Source organism: Haemaphysalis longicornis, unplaced genomic scaffold (genome assembly GCF_048455015.1).
Source record: "Haemaphysalis longicornis isolate Haplotype H1 unplaced genomic scaffold, Haemaphysalis longicornis Haplotype H1 scaffold_1, whole genome shotgun sequence".
NCBI lineage: Eukaryota > Metazoa > Arthropoda > Arachnida > Ixodida > Ixodidae > Haemaphysalis > Haemaphysalis longicornis.
In genome coordinates this window covers 229,699,257-229,717,447 of record NW_027526203.1, presented here as the reverse complement: position 1 = coordinate 229,717,447, position 18,191 = coordinate 229,699,257, and the positions used below count along the sequence as shown (strand labels likewise).

Sequence of the window (18,191 nt, the reverse complement as noted above, 5' to 3'; positions counted from 1 at the left end):
AAGGCGGTGATGTCAGGAGGGGGGGCACCGTGATTGGACGATGCCCAAGGTTAGCAATCAAAAGTTGCGGTTTCGGTTTCGGTTCTGTAAAACAACATGCTTGACATCTGATGGCGTTGTTGGATGGGCATTCTCGATTTCTCAATTATCGCCGTACCGCGCTTCTGCCATGTTGTCGGCTGTCAAATGTCTAAGATAAACCTCCCAGGGCGGCTTGGAATCGTAGAAATCACTAGACGAGGCCTACGCAGTGGATGAACGCCCTCCGCGTCACCGCAGACTCTCAAATGCCATGCGCTTTTCCCGCATATTCGGAGCTTGCCTCACTCATGTCTGTTCGTAAAAAGCTAGTTCGCACCAGGCCAAGGGTGTGCTGATTCAGGCCTGGGCCCACTGCCCGCAAGCAGTCGGTGCTTGTGGCAACAGCACGCCAACGAGAACTCGCCAGCGTGTCATTGTCAGTATGCGCGCGTTCTGCGATCTCGCTCGTGGAGCAGTGAACGTTACGGCCCAAAAATGGTGAACTCAGTTCAGAAAACATCGGCCGCATACAAAAAAATCAACTTACAAAAAAAAAACATGTACCCTCGTGGATTCGAACTTGCGACTTTCAAAACAAATTCCAGCGCCTCAGACCGCTAGGCCACGAGCCGGCGCTGTCGGGTTTGGATTTATAAAGGTTTATAATGTATGACCAGTTTCCACTTTTATTTATCTTAAGCATTTTAAGTACTTTATGTGACTATTTGTTGTATATCACTGCTGCAGTAAATGTCCCCCAAACTTCCACAATATCTCACGTCTAGCAATTGCATTTCTTTGACGGAAAAGCGTTCGCAGATGTGCGGTCGTGCTGCTGACCGCTGTGCTTGTTTACCCAGCGCAAAAAGTGCTTCCTGCTCCCTAGTTTTGCGCTGTACGGTAAAAGTTTCAGGTGATTTTATTTTCTTAGTACCTATATTGACTTCGCTGACTCTTCTCCCGCCTTCAATTGGCCTTAGATTTTCCTACTAGCGTAAAGTCAGCGAAGCGTCGCATGTGCACTTGTGTGGAGCGACCCGGACTCTGAGTTTGACACAGTGTACAAACTAACAAAGTAAGGAAAGGCACATTCTTTCATTCACAAAGGTGTTGTGGCTTAGTTTCAATTGAGCGAGCGAATAGCGACGACTTGTCGGCGGCCGGCGGACGAAACGCTGGGCCGACTGACTCGATCGGGAGGTCGGCTGGTCGGCGAACCGTGCAGTAGCGCAGCCATTTTCCAGCTCATCTCCTGCTGACGTCACACGAAAACGCCACAGAAAATGGGCGAGCGTAAAGAGAGGAGGACAGCATTTTCGAATTGATTTTTCTACTAAATAAATTCGCGTAAACGCGGCCAGAGTGGTCGAAACAATGCCTACGGACTCCGAACTACAATTTGCGCTAGTAATCCCGCAATGTTTACAAATCACTTCAGTGTCCCTTTAAGAGCTTTGCGCGCGCATTTTTTCACGGCCGCGTCTGCGATTGCGCGCGGGTGATGGCTTCTGCCTCGGCTAGAAACAGACTCGCGCCGTGCACGACATTGGGAGGAGCCTGACAACTTGCACCAATGGGATGCACGCACCGTATGGTGGGAGCTTCGAAGCACTCGGGGATGCCTGCTGACCCCGCCAGAGACAATTAGGCTTACCACTGCGGAGGATATTTGATGGGTGCTTTCCTAAGCGGTGTGAATGCTGTTTTACAGTGCAAATCTCACCAACATTATTAGCTTCTTTACCGCTTCAACAACTTCCGTTTGCCGCTTATGCTGCGTTTCAGCGAGCGGTTAGAAGCGGTCGCTGGAGCTACCTGCACAGCGCAGGTGGTCTTCTCCGCGGCTGCATGAGCGCACCTGTGGCTCGCGAGACGCATTTTTGCGTGCAGAAAATGCTCCATGCGGTTCACGCTTATACCTGTGTAGACAATTAAGCTTCGGCAGAAACACAAACAGTGCGCCAGCTGTGTATGTGTGCCACGTTTTTGCTGGCAGAAACTGCTTCACACGGTTACCACTTAATTTTAACCGCGAATTTCAGTCAGTCTAGCTAAATTTCAATGTAACAAAGTAAATCACAAATTTTACCAACTTCGTTACATCGAGGTTTGGCTGTATATGTTTGCGAAAGCTTTAGAGCTGTGCTCAGTCTTCAGAAGGCATTTTGCAGGTGCAACACGGCCCTTCTGATAACGTGTAATTAGCATGTTTAGGTATTTTTGTAGCAAAGAATTGCCTGGTTTCGGAGGCAGGGTGCAAAAAAGGCTTCAAGATAAATATGCCCCGCCTGTGAATTCGTAACACATGCTGAAATTTTTGTAGAAAAGTCTTTTTTCTTTCTTTCTTTAACGCGGGCTGCCATTGAGATATGGCAATCACACTCTCAAAATTTAATTGGCATTCTCACATGATCCAACTGAGCATTTTGACAACTACACTTGTTTGGTGGGAACTGCTAGTCCCATAAACGCAGGATGGATTTCTTTCTTGTAAATAAGCATGTGTGCGTCATTTATTGGCACTGATCATTGGCAGCAGGGACAGTGCAACTTTTAACATTCTGAGCTACTGTGGGATTTCCAAGCAGTTTCACCACGCTTATTTATGTTTCTTCCACCCCCTTCCCCACCAAAAGTAAGAAAAAGAGATGAATGTTTTTAAACGTTATGTTGTCTGCAACGTCTATTCGGAGGTTATAATTTTGCTTGATTTGAATGTAGATGTGCGTCTTTTAGTTATTTTGTCTGATGCAACCTTGTTGAAACATTGCAGGAACATTGAAGAGGTTGTTCGTTTTCCTGGAATTACACCACACCAGCAGCTGACATATGCCACCAAGCAACTCATTGCTAGGGAGGTGAGTCTCTCTCTCTCTCTCTCTCTCTCTCTCTCTCTCTCTCTCTCTCTCTCTCTCTCTCTCTCTCTCTCTCTCTCTCTCTCTCTCTCTCTCTCTCTCTCTCTCTCTCTTCTTTCTTTCTTTCTTTCTTATGCCTAAAGGGTAAAATACGGGTTGGTTTTAATTTTCAACTACCGTAAAAACCCGCGTATAATACGGACCCGCGTATAATACGAGGTGTAATTCGGAGACAGCAAAATCAGAAAAAAAGTTCTCATCCGCATATAATGCAAGGTAAAGAGCACAGAAAACATTTATTTGCACTGCAGTTACCATTCAGTCATTCTCAGTTTTCGCTGGCACTGTCTCCCGACGTCCGTTCAGTCATCGTCAGGTTCGCTGCCGCTGCCTCCTGAAGTCGCCTTGTCGGAAATGTCTTCCCACAGAAAGTGGTCCTCAGTGCCATAAAGGGCGTTCGAGATGCCGCATTTCTTACAAGAGCGACTGACGAGCTACTCTTGGATTCTGGCCCACCCATCCGCGATCCAGCCACAAAGCACCGCCGGAGAAACCCGCGTCAGCCATTCGGTAGCTGTCAGTTACGGGTCTCCTGACCTCATTCACTCTTGGTAGCAGGTGCAAGTGCAAATTTTCGGCTGAAAACTTTTGGATCCACATATAATACGAGGCGCAAATTTTACATAGTAAAATTTGGAAAAAAACCTCGTATTATACGCGGGTTTTTACGGTACTTTAAGTTCCTTCGATAAACGTATTTATGTAGTAAATTTCCATTCTAAGCTTTCGGTTATTTATCTCGGTCATCAGGTCACTAGAAGCCATGTGAGACATGAGACAGACGTTGGCAAGCTTGAGCAACCCTCGACGAAAGTGTCCTTCCTGCTCAATTCAAAATCGGGAAGGTGGTCCCCCTACATAAGTCCGGTAACAAACATTCCCCGCTCAATTACAGGCCCATTTCACTAACCAGCATTCCGTGTAAAATCCTTGAGCATATCCTCTTTTCGAATCTCAGTAAATTCCTGGAGTCAAATTCATTTTTCTCTAAATCGCAGCATGGCTTTCGAAAGACCTATTCATGTGAAACACAGCTAATATCCTTTACACATAAGCTTAACCTCAGTCTCGACAACTACTCCGTTTCTGATTGTATTTTTTTAGACTTTTCTAAAGCTTTCGATAAAGTTTCTCACAAATTACGCTTACATAAACTGCGCTCGCTTAACCTATACTAACATGGCTAGAAGTTTTCCTTGCTAACCGCTCCCAGTTCGTTTCAGCTAACAATTATGACTCCGAGCCCAGCGGCGTTCACTCAGGTGTTCCCCAGGGCTCGGTATTGGGTCTTCTTCTTTTCCTAATTTATATTAACGATTTACCGTTTTGCGTTTCTTCCCACATTAATTTGTTCGCCGATGATTGTGTAATTTATCGACAAATAATCTCTGACAACGACGTCAAAACATTACAAGCAGATCTAAACGCTGTAACATCTTGGTGTAAAATCTGGTGCATGGAGCTAAACACTAACAAGTGCAAGTACATGCGTGTGTCCCGAACTCCTCAAGAGCTACCTTTGTACTCTATTAATAACTCCCTTCTAGAAAATGTGTCATGTTACAAATACCTAGGTGTTCACCTTTCAGCTGACCTTACATGGAACATTCACACGGATTATGTCGTCAACAACGCCAACCGGGCATTAGGATACCTTCGGCGTAATTTCTCAAGAGCACCTTCTTCACTAAAACTACTACTTTACAAGACGCTGGTTCGGCCGAAGCTTGAATATGCGGCATCACTCTGGGATTCAAGCCAAGTTAACCTGACTCAAAAAGTAGAATTAGTTCAGAATAACGCGGCCCGTTACATACTATCCGATTATAACCGTACCTCCAGTGTTACACACATGAAATTGAGGCTTAACCTACCATCTCTAGCGTCTCGTCGTAAAGTTCTTCGTCTGTGTCTTTTCCATAAAATATTCTATCACCCCGAACTACGCAGTGAATTCGTTGAAGCGTCTCATTACATTTCTGCTCAAGTAGACCACTCAAATAAAGTCAGGATACCCCATGCACGGACTAACGCTTTCTCACAGTCATTTTTCCCCCGGACAGCCACAGACTGGAACCACCTTCCCGACTCCAGTGCCTGTATACAAAATCCGGTATTGTTCAAAAACACCTTAGCTAACATTGTATACTAGGAATGTTTTTGTACTTACCTGCCTCTAATTACTGTTTACTGTACTTATTTGCTTTGTTACCTAGCTAACATTGTGTAATTAGGAAATGTTTTGTGCTTTATATTGCCTCTAATTTCACTCACCGTATTTCTGTATTACCCACTCCCCTCTGTAATGCCTTCGGGCCTTGAGGGTATAATAAATAAATAAATAAATAAATAAATAAATACCAGCTAGCAGAAAAACAGTTTAGACTAGTGAGACACAGCATAAACAGTTTACAAATACCCAGTTTGCTTTAAACATGGTTAGCTCTGCCTGTGCCACTTGCGTGCATTGTGAAAGCCTTGTTGAAATGGCAACTGCATTTTTTTGTCTGTTTGCCGATACTGTACAACGAAACGGCTATGCATAGTTTGTTTATCAAGGTTCCACATTTCCAAATACACGCACAGCACAATTTTTTTCAGAATCTTTCATGACCCTTTTAATTAAGCGAGGTGCTTGAACTTGACACACTCGGTTTTCTATGGGGCCCTGTGCATGCCCAGGCATTGCCGCAGACCGTTTCTTGTGTTTTATTAGCGCGACACACGTGCTATGTCCCACTAATAAAACACAAGGAGCGAATGCTTCTGTGAAAAAAACGCTTTGCAGTCACTTGGATTCAGGAACCAGCTTCCAACGGCTAAGCCTACACCGGCTTTGCTCTGTGTCGAACTGATATGTAGAAGGTGCTTTAAAGTTTAAAACTTCATTGTCTCTTTATGGGGCCACAAGCAGCAACACATTTTAAGTCTTAATCAGTTGAAGATTTTTCTTCTAGAAGCTTAGGATCACTGACTTGAATTGGCCTAGTAAGGCTATACGCGGCACTTTTAGTTGAGTTTTTGCTGATGTGTGCGTGTGTGTTGTGCTGTGCAGCTGGAAGTGGAGAAGATGAGGAGGAGCGACGTGTCGGAGACACCAGTTGTGAGATCCTCTTCAACAGGGGCACCAGCCACGAGCTGGTCACCCAAACCTGCAGCAGCCAAGATTGCTGAGCAGCCAGCAAGGGTAAGGCCTTCAGTGCTACGAACTACAGTTAAACCTGGATTAACGATCCTCTTTTGAATGAATTCCTGGATTTAACGAATTTCTTTTATTCCCCAATGCCGCCTCGATAAAAGCTCATGTATCCATGTTATAAAGGTGGCGTGGTGATTGACCTTGATGTAACGAAGTTCCAACCGCAATCCTTTAATATCTTCAGCTGCAGTTTTAGTAAAAATTTGTAAGCGTGAGGCATAAGATTTGTAATAAATAAAGGAAGTGTGTGCTTGAGAGAGGACCACATGTGACCGTAACAGAGGGAAGAGAAGGTTAGTATAGGTGCTGACGTCACGTATTGTGATCCTGCTGCCGCTGTGTCAAGAGATGCATAGGGTCAGTACCTTTTCCAGGCCTTCCCCATTCTATGTTCGGGAGCCAGGACGTTCTTTTTCAACCCGAAGAACACACTTTCAAATCTCATTCGCAGCAGTCCAGTTGGCGAACCACCATGAGGCGGTACTTCAGGAATCCAGAGTGGGCGCAATACGCGTTTGAAGGACGGTGTGCACCTGATTTGCTGCTGAACACGCTCTTTGCAGGCAGGAACAATATGGTGCGAAAACACGGCACAACTGCAGTCATGGATCACAACGAGGCTCATGCTCTGGCGGTTGTCAACTCAGAAGGCACACTTCTCACCTCCTTCATCACTCTCTCCACATTAACCACCACTGCTGAAGAAACTGCCATAGCCATCGCCGCTACCACTGGCTCCGAATATCTTATAATTATCACAGATTGCCAGCAAGCCTGCCATAACATTCAACGTGGACACATCTCAATTCCCGCCTTATGCATACTCGCATTAATCAATCCCCTCCGCGAGCTCTACATCATCTGGACTTCTGGCTCCTCGTCTCTCAAGGGAAATGCGGTGGCTCACACCGCTGCCCGCGCCCTTTCACGCCAGGCATTTCCCTCGGGGTCAGAACCGACAGCCCAGCCTTGTCCACCTCCCGCTGTTCCATCATGCTACCATGACGTCCTGCACCATTATCACAACCTTCGCGTCACCTTGCCCCAACCTCACCCTCAATGAAGCAAGGAGGAAGCAATCATCCAGCATTGATTACAAACACCTATTGCAACGCACCCATCCTCCACGCTATCTCCCCTGCCCAATACCTCCTCACCTGTCAATTCTGCCCGTCTCTAAATACTACCTACCACATGGTGTGGGCCTGTCATTCCCACCCCCAATCCCAATCCCTCCCCCGAGCAGTGGGAGGGCCTCATGACCAGCTCCCGTCACACTGGCCAGATCTTTCTGGTCAGCCGTGCCAGGACTGCAGCCAAGGCCTATGGCTACCTGGACTGAGCTGAACCCACCCCACCGAGTGACGGCTCAATGGCCACCGTTTGCTCTATTAAACATTTATTATTTCTTAGACCATCAAAAATCTGTCAATTTCCTCGCAGTTACAAAGGAGTTCAGTCTGCTTGGGAAATACAAGATTTTAGGCTCAAATTACACTTGAGGCAATTAGCTATTTTGGTCTAATAGCCTTTATCTGCCTCCTTTTTCCAGGCATTCCAGTAAGTGCAGTGCATACATCGCTGTGCATGAGCAAAAGTAGGTGTCAGAATTTTGTGCCACATGGTTTGGACGTAGGGACAGATTTGAGTACTGTGAGTCTCCTTTCAAGGAGCACCCAGTTTACCAGTGCAATTCAGCCCTTAATTCCTCCAACTCTTGGTGCGCAGGCGTGTGTGGACTTCTTTGGCCGCGTGATCCAGAAACCTGTGGTGGCACCAGTGGCAGGTGGGTTTCTTGTGTATTTTGTCCTCGGCACTATGGTCACTGCTGGCCTGGTGTGCATCTTTACCGTGTTCATGTATGGTGTGCCGAGACTTTGCTCAATGCACGTTTTCCCAGTTCACCCGGCTGGCCAGAATGGCCGCCTGAATTGGTGTCTTTTGCTTCGGGCGCTCCGCCAAATTACATTACACTCAAGTAGAGATGCCTATCCTAACAAAGTCTGCAATCGGCCCGCACCTGGCCTCGCAAAGACTACACGCAGCCTTGGGTAACCAAGATTAGCCTAACTTCTCCCCTTTTCGAAGAATCCGCCGTCGCCCAGCGGGAACCTCTCGTACGTTTAAGGCCACCCTGGGAGTAAGTTCTGCAGAACTCCTTGTAATCCTGCACCTTCGCCCCCAAGTCACTAGGTTACAAAGGCTCATCACTTCCCTCGGCCAGCGACCAGCTTGCATTGTAGGCCCTGTCCAAGCAATGGTTACAGAGGTTCGCTACGCCCCCGGTCTCAGGGTGGTGCACCCGCTGCTTTAGCAACGGAAACGATCTGTACGCGTAAGTGCAGTAGTTGCCATGCAACAACTGACACCCTGGCTCAGCCTCCATACACGCTAGATTACAGGGGCACACTGCCACCCCCAGACATTGGCCTCATCTTACTCTGGATTACAGGGGCACGTTACCTCCCCCAGCCATTGGGTGATCCCACTTGCCGTGCTTCCGCACGGGAAACAAGAGAGTCATAGTTACTAAATAAGTCATTGTTTCAATTAATATCTGAAACATTCAGGTTTGAGATTTGAATTGAAATTAATAACTGATCAAATAATTAGGTTCAAAGTTCGAATTCCCAATATTGAAATCCCCAAATAATTTTAAACATAGCAGCTTTTGCACAGTGTTGTCTGTGCTCACTTGATTGGTGCAAAGTCTACACGCACATAATTTGGCATCTGACCTTTGTTCCGAGCTCGAAGTCACATCTATGAAAAGCACGACAAGGCAGCTTGCTCAGTAGCTTGAGGGAAGCGTGGAAGTGTGACGATAGGCTGCCTACATCCTGCAAAGAAATAGTCGACAGAACATGAGCTTGGTTATATACAATGATACTTGTACAGTGGAACCTCGCTGATACTGTATTTTCGCACGTAAAACCCGCACCAAAATGGGAAAATTTCAGTGGCACAGTAGGGGTGTGGATAATACGCGGGGTTTTTTCTTTAGTGTAGCTTTGCGGCAGTGCGTGTTGTGCTGTGATGCTACTACGCTGTAACACTGACTAAGCCTTCCATGGCAGCGATCATGCAAAACATACAAGGACGAGGAAAAAAAAAAAAAAAAACAAGGACGACTGCACTCTGACAACTGAATTTTATTATTGAATTGTGACTTTCGCCTTGCAGCCAGTGTATTCTATTTGCTAAATATACGCTTTTTCTGTCTACATAGTATGCGATGTGTTGCTTGAGCAGTAGCTTTGGTGCAGGCTTTCCTGTATCGAATACTCGAGGATATTTTTTTTTCTTTTCCAGCGGGCTGAAAATGGGGGTGCGGATTATATGCAGGAACAGGTTATACGTGGGAAAACACGGTATGGCCTTTGGTATTATGACGACTGACTTCTTATGGCTGATCGCCGCTGTTCCGGCAAACTCCCCATAGAAACAATGCATTGAAAAACCAGATGATACGACGCTCTGGTTCACGTGGTCAGCTTCATACACCGGACCCATGCGGGGATTGACTGGTGTTTTTCCCATCTTTTACACTGCCGCGCCATCTCATCCTGACCTTTCTTTATTCTTAACCTTCGTTTGATGCTGTTTGGTGTGCGAAGGCCCGCAGGCGGGCCAGACCACTAGCTGAACAGCCGCAAGCAAGCAGGCGGGTATTGAGGGGCAGGAGTTAGCCTTCGGCGGCCTCACGCGGCATCAGAACGCCAATACGCCAGCCGCGAGAAGTCAAAGTCCAGACAAGTGGCACACGGAACTGCGAATTCGAATATACCATCAAGCCTATTAACATGAAAACACATACAACCCAACCCAACACCCACTTTCGCACCCGCTTAATTCAAGTTGCTTCCTTTCAAGACGGTCTCTCTCCTCCTCTCTGCTCTCTGCTTATCAGTGTCTTTCAAAGCCACATTATCGCTCCACTCCTTTCTTTGCCACCTTTTTTCCATCGCCACCTCGTGCTATCGTTCATTTCGCTTGGCCTTGGCAGTTTCACACTCTCGCCTTTTCCCCTCTCAGTTTGCTCGACCACGTCGGCCCAGTGATGTTACCTGAGGGGAATATTTTCCCTTTTTCAGGGAATTTTCGGTTGCAACTTTAGCTAAAAGGGAAAAAGGAAATAATGAATAGATCCAGGAAATCTTTAAGTCGTGGAATAAAAAAAAAAGCAATGTCAGAAAAGTGGACCTCGAATCATTTACTACTTTGTTTTCTTTTAAAAAGTTCCCTGAACACTTCGTAGGATTTATTTTCAGATATACGTAATCGTGTCCCCGCAGGCCACAAGCATCCGAGACTGCTTCCAATCCAGTCCATAAAACAGCTTCTTCCTTCCTTGAACAGAGAAGAACAGTGAAAGAGCTATGAAAGAGCAGTGAAAGAGCTAGTGGCTGAAGGGCTGAAGCCTGTTCGCATGTATTCCTGCGCAATATACAAAAATGTACCGTATTTATTCGAAAATAGGTCGAGCACGAATATAAGTCGACCCCCTAAAAATTGAACTCGCCGAAAAAAAAAATAATATATTCGATTATAGGTCGACCCATACTTCTAAGAAAAAACTTGAAGAAACTTTTTTAAAATCCCATTTATTTACAACGCGGTCACCTCACTGGTCGGAGCCACACACTGCGTCGTCGTCGGAACTTGCGCCGCATGCGCCGCAGTTCATTACCCACCCCCGCCCCCGACTGGCTTCGAAGGCTGAACGGCCAATCCTGCCTCGCAGCGCTAACTGTTGAGCTTTGGTCTGAATATCGCACGCTCCTCTTCCACGTGCAGCCGGAGTTTTTTCTCGAGAGCATCGTGCCTCCCAATTGTAGGGCCACGAAACGCACGACGCAGTCCCCTACAAGCAAAAAGTTCGTCCCACTGTTTCCGCCATCCCCTGATCAGCTTTTCATTAACGTCTAACTCTCGCTGAGTGGCGCAGTTGTTCAGCAAACAGGATCACCCGCCGCTTAAAGTCCGACGTGACATCGCGAAATGCGCACGAGAAAAACGTTGTGTGCGGAAATCACAACGAAGCAAACACAAAGAAAGCGCATGAAACGGATAGTAGAGACAGCGAGCGAAGCAGGCAATGCCGTTCCGTTCACGAGGTGGCTACGCTAGGTGGCGAAAGTCACCTTTACCCCCACCTCGCGCTAGCCGCTACCGCGGCTCCGAAGACACCAAGCCAAGCCAATCTGGCTCTCTAGCCAGTACGTCAGCTCGCTCGTGTGTGTCCGGTTCGGCCGCAGGTAATGCGCGATAGCCGGCAGTGACTGTGGGTGGTTTTCTTACGCTGATTGTTTTGTTATTTTTTCCTTTATTTTCTTGCCTGTCTTTGTTCTAGATGCTCCGCGCTGCCGCCTCAAATTGAGGAGCGCCGGGCGCGACGGAGAAAGGGATCGCTCGGTGCGCTCGCCATTTTTGATCACGACTATAGGTCGAGGTTCTTCGGTCACGATTATAGGTCGACCCTAAATTTTTAAGCACATTTTCGGAAAAAAAAGGTCGACCTATATTCGAATAAATACGGTAGTTCGGGTGTGCCTTATTCTGCGTGCTGTGAACAGGAGATAGGGCCAGCAGTCCCAGCACTGAGCTAAAATTACCTCAATTACCCAAAATTTTTTTTTTTCCTAACAGGCAGTTTTAACTTAGAGCTGTAGCATGCAAAGTAAGCATGCTGTTTGGTACAAAATGTGAAATACATAGTCAAATGCTACTGAGCGGCAGATGTGGAATTTACTTCATTCTGAAACTCCGATTCTCTGAACGGCGTCTGCGTTCAAAAGGCTATGTAAACTAGGCATAGGTGGCACTGGCTAACACACAAAGCCGAACAGGAGTCCACTTAAAGATCTATCAACTGAAGAAAAAAAAAAAATGCGGGGAAGTTTGTAGGGAATTTGTAAGAAAGGGGTAGGAAAGCTTTCTAAAAATAGGGAATTTCTGAATCTAGAAATAGGAATTTTTCTCCCCAGTATGAAACAGCACTACGTCAGCCTTATCTCGTGCACGCAAAAAGGCTATGTAAACAAGGCATAGGTGGCACTGGCTAACACACAAAGCCGAACAGGAGTCCACATAAAGATCTATCAACTGAAAAAAAAAAAAAAAGAGTGCGGGGAAATTGGTAGGGAATTCATAAGAAAAGTGTGGGAAAACTTTCTAAAAATAGGGAATTTCCGAATCTAGAAATAGGAATATTTCTCCCCGGTATGAAACATCACTACGTTAGCCTTATCTCGTGCACGCGAGGCACAGAGCCAGGAGGCTATAAATAGCGCCGTATGGCACAGGGGTCGCGTAGCGCATGGTGCATGGCTGGCGGGCTAGCGCAGACGGCATTGAGCGGACGGGGCAAGGTAGGCACTTTATTTTTAGAAACTTTAGATTTTAGTTAGGAGTTCACAAATTACGCGAGAACGCGCTAAATATAATAGCCTAAATAAGTTCTTAGCCCACCTGTTGCGTGAGACTGTCTACTAGGCCGGCATTTACCCGTACCCCGATCATATGGCACCCCAATCGTATGATGCTTTCGCGCGGTCCCTTGAAAGTCAAATTATCGGGGTCACACTGCAGTGCAGTGTAGCTATTACTTTAGTGGTGGTTTATGTTGGGGCCAGCTGCAACAGGAGGAGGTTTCTTCAGGTACTTGTAACGCAGTGCCCCCTATTTATAAATAAGCCCATCGAAAGTGTAGAAAAAAGAAATGCGGCTTTCACGTCGGTATCAGTTTAACCTGTGCGAATAATGATTTTTGCTTTCTAAGGGAATACAAAGGGAGTCATTCTTTTGTTGGAATAGCTTTGAATCGAGGCAAATATCAGGATTTTCAGTGTGGATGCTTAAATTTAGTAATTAGCTATAAATTTAGTAACGCTTCAGTAACTAGCTCATAAGAAGAAAAGGGTGAGGGGAGGGGTGCAGTTCCCAGCTTTTTTACTTTTTTTATGGCATAAAACAAGCAACAATGCTATCCTGCAGCTTTGAGCTTCATTGATAATATTAGAATTCATGTGGAGAAAACTTTTTTTTTGTCTCAAGTAACTTTAAGTTAAGTATAAGCATCACAGTTCTGGTGTAATCAGGGTGTAGATGGTATTTACCTAAAAATTTAGCGGGAGATTTCTTCTTTTGGCAACACTCAAAACCACCATGGCAGTGCCCGCAGTGTCTGCTCATGCGTCCACATTTTGCAGGCAAAAAAAAAAAAAAAAAAGCTCGCCCCGGCGTATGGCGTCTGCACATTGTTAATACCCGATTCTCAGCCGTGGCGTCAACAGACATGAATAATCGCATTGACATTGTGTCGTGATGCTCTACTTAACCTTGAGAACTCTGAATCAGCACCAAAGAAATGGAGCCACATTTGCAAAAGAAAGCAGCACGATGCACGAAATGCCTGCGCTGCAGCACAGTTGCCTGTGAACACTGATATCAACACAGGTGTGCTGCACTTTGCCCACAGCAGAGACGTTCAGTGTGAAAGTGAAACAATGCCTCTGAAGAAATTGTTAGCGTTCATGCACACAGCGATTGAGATACAATGGTAGCGCTGCAGTGAGCGCATTGTTAGCTGGGAGACTAGCGACATCTAGTGGCAAGTGGCCGAATGTACGACATCGCCTTAGCAAAAGGAATGCGAAGCCACTGGCATGGCGGCGCACACTCATGGTTGCCGGCATGCGTGCCATGCCAGTGTATACAACTTATAGGTATTCTGATGAAATATGAGCATTGCAACTTTCTAAACAAAAAAAAAACACTGAACTTTTATGTGAGTTCTGGGGAGGAAACTTGAAGTTTGGAGCAACACAAGACATAAACCACATGCCTGACTGAAAGAAAACCTTGTGGGCTTACCCACACCCCACACACGCCATCAACCCCAGTTTGCCAACCCCTGCTCATGGGACCCTGTCTAGGTGCTATGTATGCTGTGAGATTAAAAAAGTTGCTACAGCGCTCAAAGCCCGGTTAGCTTAGTCGGTAGAGCATGAGACCTTTAATCTCAGGGACGTGGGTTTGGCCGCCATGTTGGGTGCCAGTGTGGGGTAAATAAGGGTTTTCTATACCGTGAGATGCCAATGTGGGCCTAAAGGGTGTAGCTACGGTGCTGAAACCCCAGCTAGCTAGCTACGGTAGGCAACAGCATACTCCTAAATCCCCAAGAGTTCATGGCATCCAAGGAAGGCCACGATGGGTTTGACCCTCCAACAAAGCGACAACAGGCTCCAAAGGGCCAGGGCAAATCAGGGGCTTTATTAGCCAAGTGGTACAGTGCATTGTACCATTGGTCATTAAGGGTAACAGAGTGAATCCCTAGAGAAGGCAAGCGTTGCAAGGGGCGGCAGTAAGTTAGATGGGCAGATGAGATCAAGAAGTTTGCGGGGATAAATTGGTCACAGTTGGCACAGGACCGGGGTAATTGGAGAATAATGGGAGAGGCCTTTGCCCTGCAGTGGGCGTAGATAGGCTGGTGATGATGATGACAGCGCATTATGGTTACAACAGGGCTAAGAACTACAACTTGGAGAACAGCTCCATAAGAGCCGGCATTGCTGAGGCTAAATGCAGGCCATGAGCGGGGTGGCAAGGCGCTGGCAAGGTGGTGACGACCAGCGTTTCCCCTCATGATCTCCCCCACGTGAAGCACACGCCATGCTTAAAAAGGCACGGGGAAAGAAAGAACGGTCATGTAAAAATTGTTTGCAAACTTTTCATGTGGCATAAAACAAGCACAACAAAGCTATACTGCTGCCCTTATCTTTATTGATATTAGATTTTACATGGGAGCAGCTTTCACCTCTTGTGATGACTTCAACCACAAGTGCATCAGTGTGTTGGTGTAGTTATGCCATAGCTATATATTTTGACAAGCTATATGTGTAGGACAATTCCTTGTGAACAAGAAATGGAAACGGCAGTTTCATGGACCTTCATGTAAGCTCAAAAAAAAAAAAAAGAAGAGAGAAAGCCTGCAATGTATGGGGCAACGAAAGGTATGAAAAATTAACTTGACCCATAAACCCTCTGCCGCATGCCTTCATGGCGTGGTGGCATCATCTCCACTTTGCACTTGTTTGCCGCTACCTTTCCCAGTACTCACAACCCATGAATTTTGCTTTTAAAGAGCACTTGCGCTGCACATGTCTTTGCACGCACCCACCACGACCTTAAATACGGATTCCAAGAAACACTTGTCGTGCCTAATGTAATATTAACTTAGTATAAAAGGAGTTGATTGTAGTAGCGAATATGTGTAGATCCTTTCGGTCGCTGTCGTCGTTCAATAAACCCCACTACTCGTTCGAGTGCAAAGGAAAACAACAGGATTTCTTTATACAGAAGCACAGAAGGTTACAGCGTTCCGTCTTACATGCTTTCAACGAACCAACTGGCCCCCCGCTCCCCGCCGCCGCGGTCCCTTCTTTCGAGGGAGAGGGGGCCACGTTCCCCGGTGAAGCAAGAACCATATGTGACGCGCGCGCGGACCCTGCCGGTGGTCCCAGTTGACAGCCCCCGGCGGCGGCGGCGCGCACTTTGCTTCGTCCATTCTCCCGCTTCTGCGGGGTTTCTTTCTTCTTCGCGTTCTCAGACTGAATCCGTCGCAACATTGATATCAATGCCGTGCAAGTGTGTGGTGACATGTGCAGCAAACCAGCTTCATGAGTAGTGCAGTGTCAACACCTGCTTGTCAAGAAAGTTTTATTATGGTATCTAGGAGAGGTGAAGCTAGACAAATTCTTAGTTTTTCATATGTCCCATATAGAAAAACAAATGAACAACATTACTGGTTTTAAAGAAAATCAAAGAAAGAAGATCAATTTGATCATCATTTGATAAGAAAACCGGTGCTATGACTCTATGAAGCTGGGATTTCTTATATAGAGAGCATTGCCTGGGGAAGCTTGAGCGTGACCACGAAAAGAGGTGCACAAGAGCGAAGTTGGCTCAATCCGAAGGCGTTGCCCACATGGGCCTCTCTCTTGATACATAGCCACATGTCACTGTAGCTGTGTGGGAAAGCCCTCGCAGGCAGTGGAGGGCGCCAGTGCATGTTTCTGAACTTCGAAATACTTCGAAAATTTATTCGAAATTTTCTAATACTGCTATTTGATTCGAAGCCCAATTGAATATTGTCTTATAGTTCATACCACAAGCTACGTGCAGCACTGTGGAGGCTACATCGTTGCCAACAGTACGTCCACTGAGGGCACCTAATGCATCATGAAGGGGTCCCTGAAAGGGTATTTCCCTCCCCCCTCTCGGCGGGTGGAACCGCAAAGGCCCGGGCGCCTTTTGTCGATTCCACCGATATTCCAAATTTTCGAATATTTGCACATTACTTGCAATTAAATATGATTTCGTGAAGTCATCCTCAGATGAGGTTGCTCAAAATTGGGCTTGCACAGGGTTACAGACTAGGAGAGCGTGTAGCTACTATGCAACTCACCTGAGTGCAGCAATTTGGCTCCCTCTTTTCAAGAATTGTGGGCCTTTCATTGCACTCTTCGTAATTTCGGGCTGCTTTGACCTTGCCTTATGGGGAAGCCAAATTTCTTAGAGAGAGGAGGCCCAGATCCTCAGATGAGGTTGCTCAAAATTGGGCTTGCACAGTGTTACAGACTAGGAGAGCGTGTAGCTACTATGCAACTCACCTGAGTGCAGCAATTTGGCTCCCTCTTTTCAAGAATTGTGGGCCTTTCATTGCACTCTTCGTAATTTCGGGCTGCCTTGACCTTGCCTTATGGGGAAGCCAAATTTCTTAGAGAGAGGAGGCCCAGATCTTGTTGGTGTCACCTGCTGTCTAGCTAGGTTGACAGCCGCTATCAATGAGTTCACTACTGCATTTTTTTTTTTAAGAACTTCTGGTGCTGTACAAAAGGTAGCATTGGTATATGAGAGTAGTACTGCTGAGTTCACAGCCATGAAAAACGGTGGGTGGTCTTTGGTATATATTTTAGAAGCAGTGAGGGTTTAATTTTATAATTTTGAAGTTTGAACAGACAAGGCCCTGAATGTTAACAAATGCCAGCTTTCGTTTTTGAACATGGTTGCGGAAGCAACATTGGAGTGTTGGTATATGCTTTGTCAGTCTTGCATTACTCTTTCTTTCGGCGCATTTTGAAGTGATTTCATTCACTAAAAAAACGAACGATCTGTTCACGGTTGCCAAGAAACACTCAACTTCTGACGAACGTGGCTGCGTCAAGCAGCACCAGCTGATGCATTTTTCTCATTGGGTGTCACTTCTGTTTTGACTTAGTATGACTTTTCTTGGGGGATACTGTGTTTCTTATTGGCTATTGTAAAGTTTGTCTGACCTGCAAACTTGACTTGTTTCGTTACCTTTCAGCGCCATCAAGTACTACATGTGCTGCGAGGCCCCCATCGCAGGTCTGGTACCAATTCAAGGAGGGCTTCAGCAATGCTGTCCGAAGGACTGTGCGGATTAAAGATCTCCTGTAGCATTCACGTCACAAGCCTCATCGTGCATGTGCACGTAAATGTGTGTGATGAACGGAACCCACTGCTGAGGCAGCAGCTACAATGCCTCGCTTTGCTTTTTGTTTTTAATTTATATACACGACAGTGCGTATGGAAGATTAATAAACTTTTTTTAGTGAAAGTCCCACGTATTTTTGTTCAAGTAAAATATCAGGAACGTCTAGCACCTGAATTCACATGGTGATGCCATGTATAACCGCCGTGAAGCACAGCTAGGTACCACATAAGTGGAATACTGTAGAAACAAATGTCTCGGGGTGAGTGAAAAATAGTTGTATCAGTCCAAATTCGGATCATCGAAAACTCACTCAGCAAGCATGAAAACGCTAAGAAAAGGTGCATTGGTTTCCACTTATTGCACCTGTTACATGTTTGTGTCTTTTTCATAACTTTCAGATTGCTAAAAGGCTGATTTCTTCACTGTTGTGTTAGTTGCACAATAAATGCACTGTGCAAAGGTGAGTCTTCGCACTGCCTTTTTTTGATCCGCAGTGCCGATTATGTGAGGCATTCCACACACCAGGCCTGTCCTG

At 46.2% G+C, this 18,191-nt stretch overlaps 1 protein-coding gene across 1 annotated transcript in view; it reads left to right on the top strand.

The window, feature by feature from the left end:
* Nucleotides 1-17,779, top strand: part of Cutlet (chromosome transmission fidelity protein 18 homolog) — a 124,531-nt gene extending 106,752 nt beyond the window's left edge. Inside the window, exons 19-22 of the mRNA XM_077674142.1 lie at nt 2,795-2,879; nt 5,992-6,123; nt 7,864-7,921; nt 17,507-17,779. Coding sequence (XP_077530268.1) covers nt 2,795-2,879; nt 5,992-6,123; nt 7,864-7,921; nt 17,507-17,619 — 388 coding nt within the window. The 3' untranslated portion in view covers nt 17,620-17,779. The remainder of the gene's footprint in view (nt 1-2,794; nt 2,880-5,991; nt 6,124-7,863; nt 7,922-17,506) is intronic.
* The last annotated feature ends 412 nt before the right edge of the window (nt 17,780-18,191 follow it).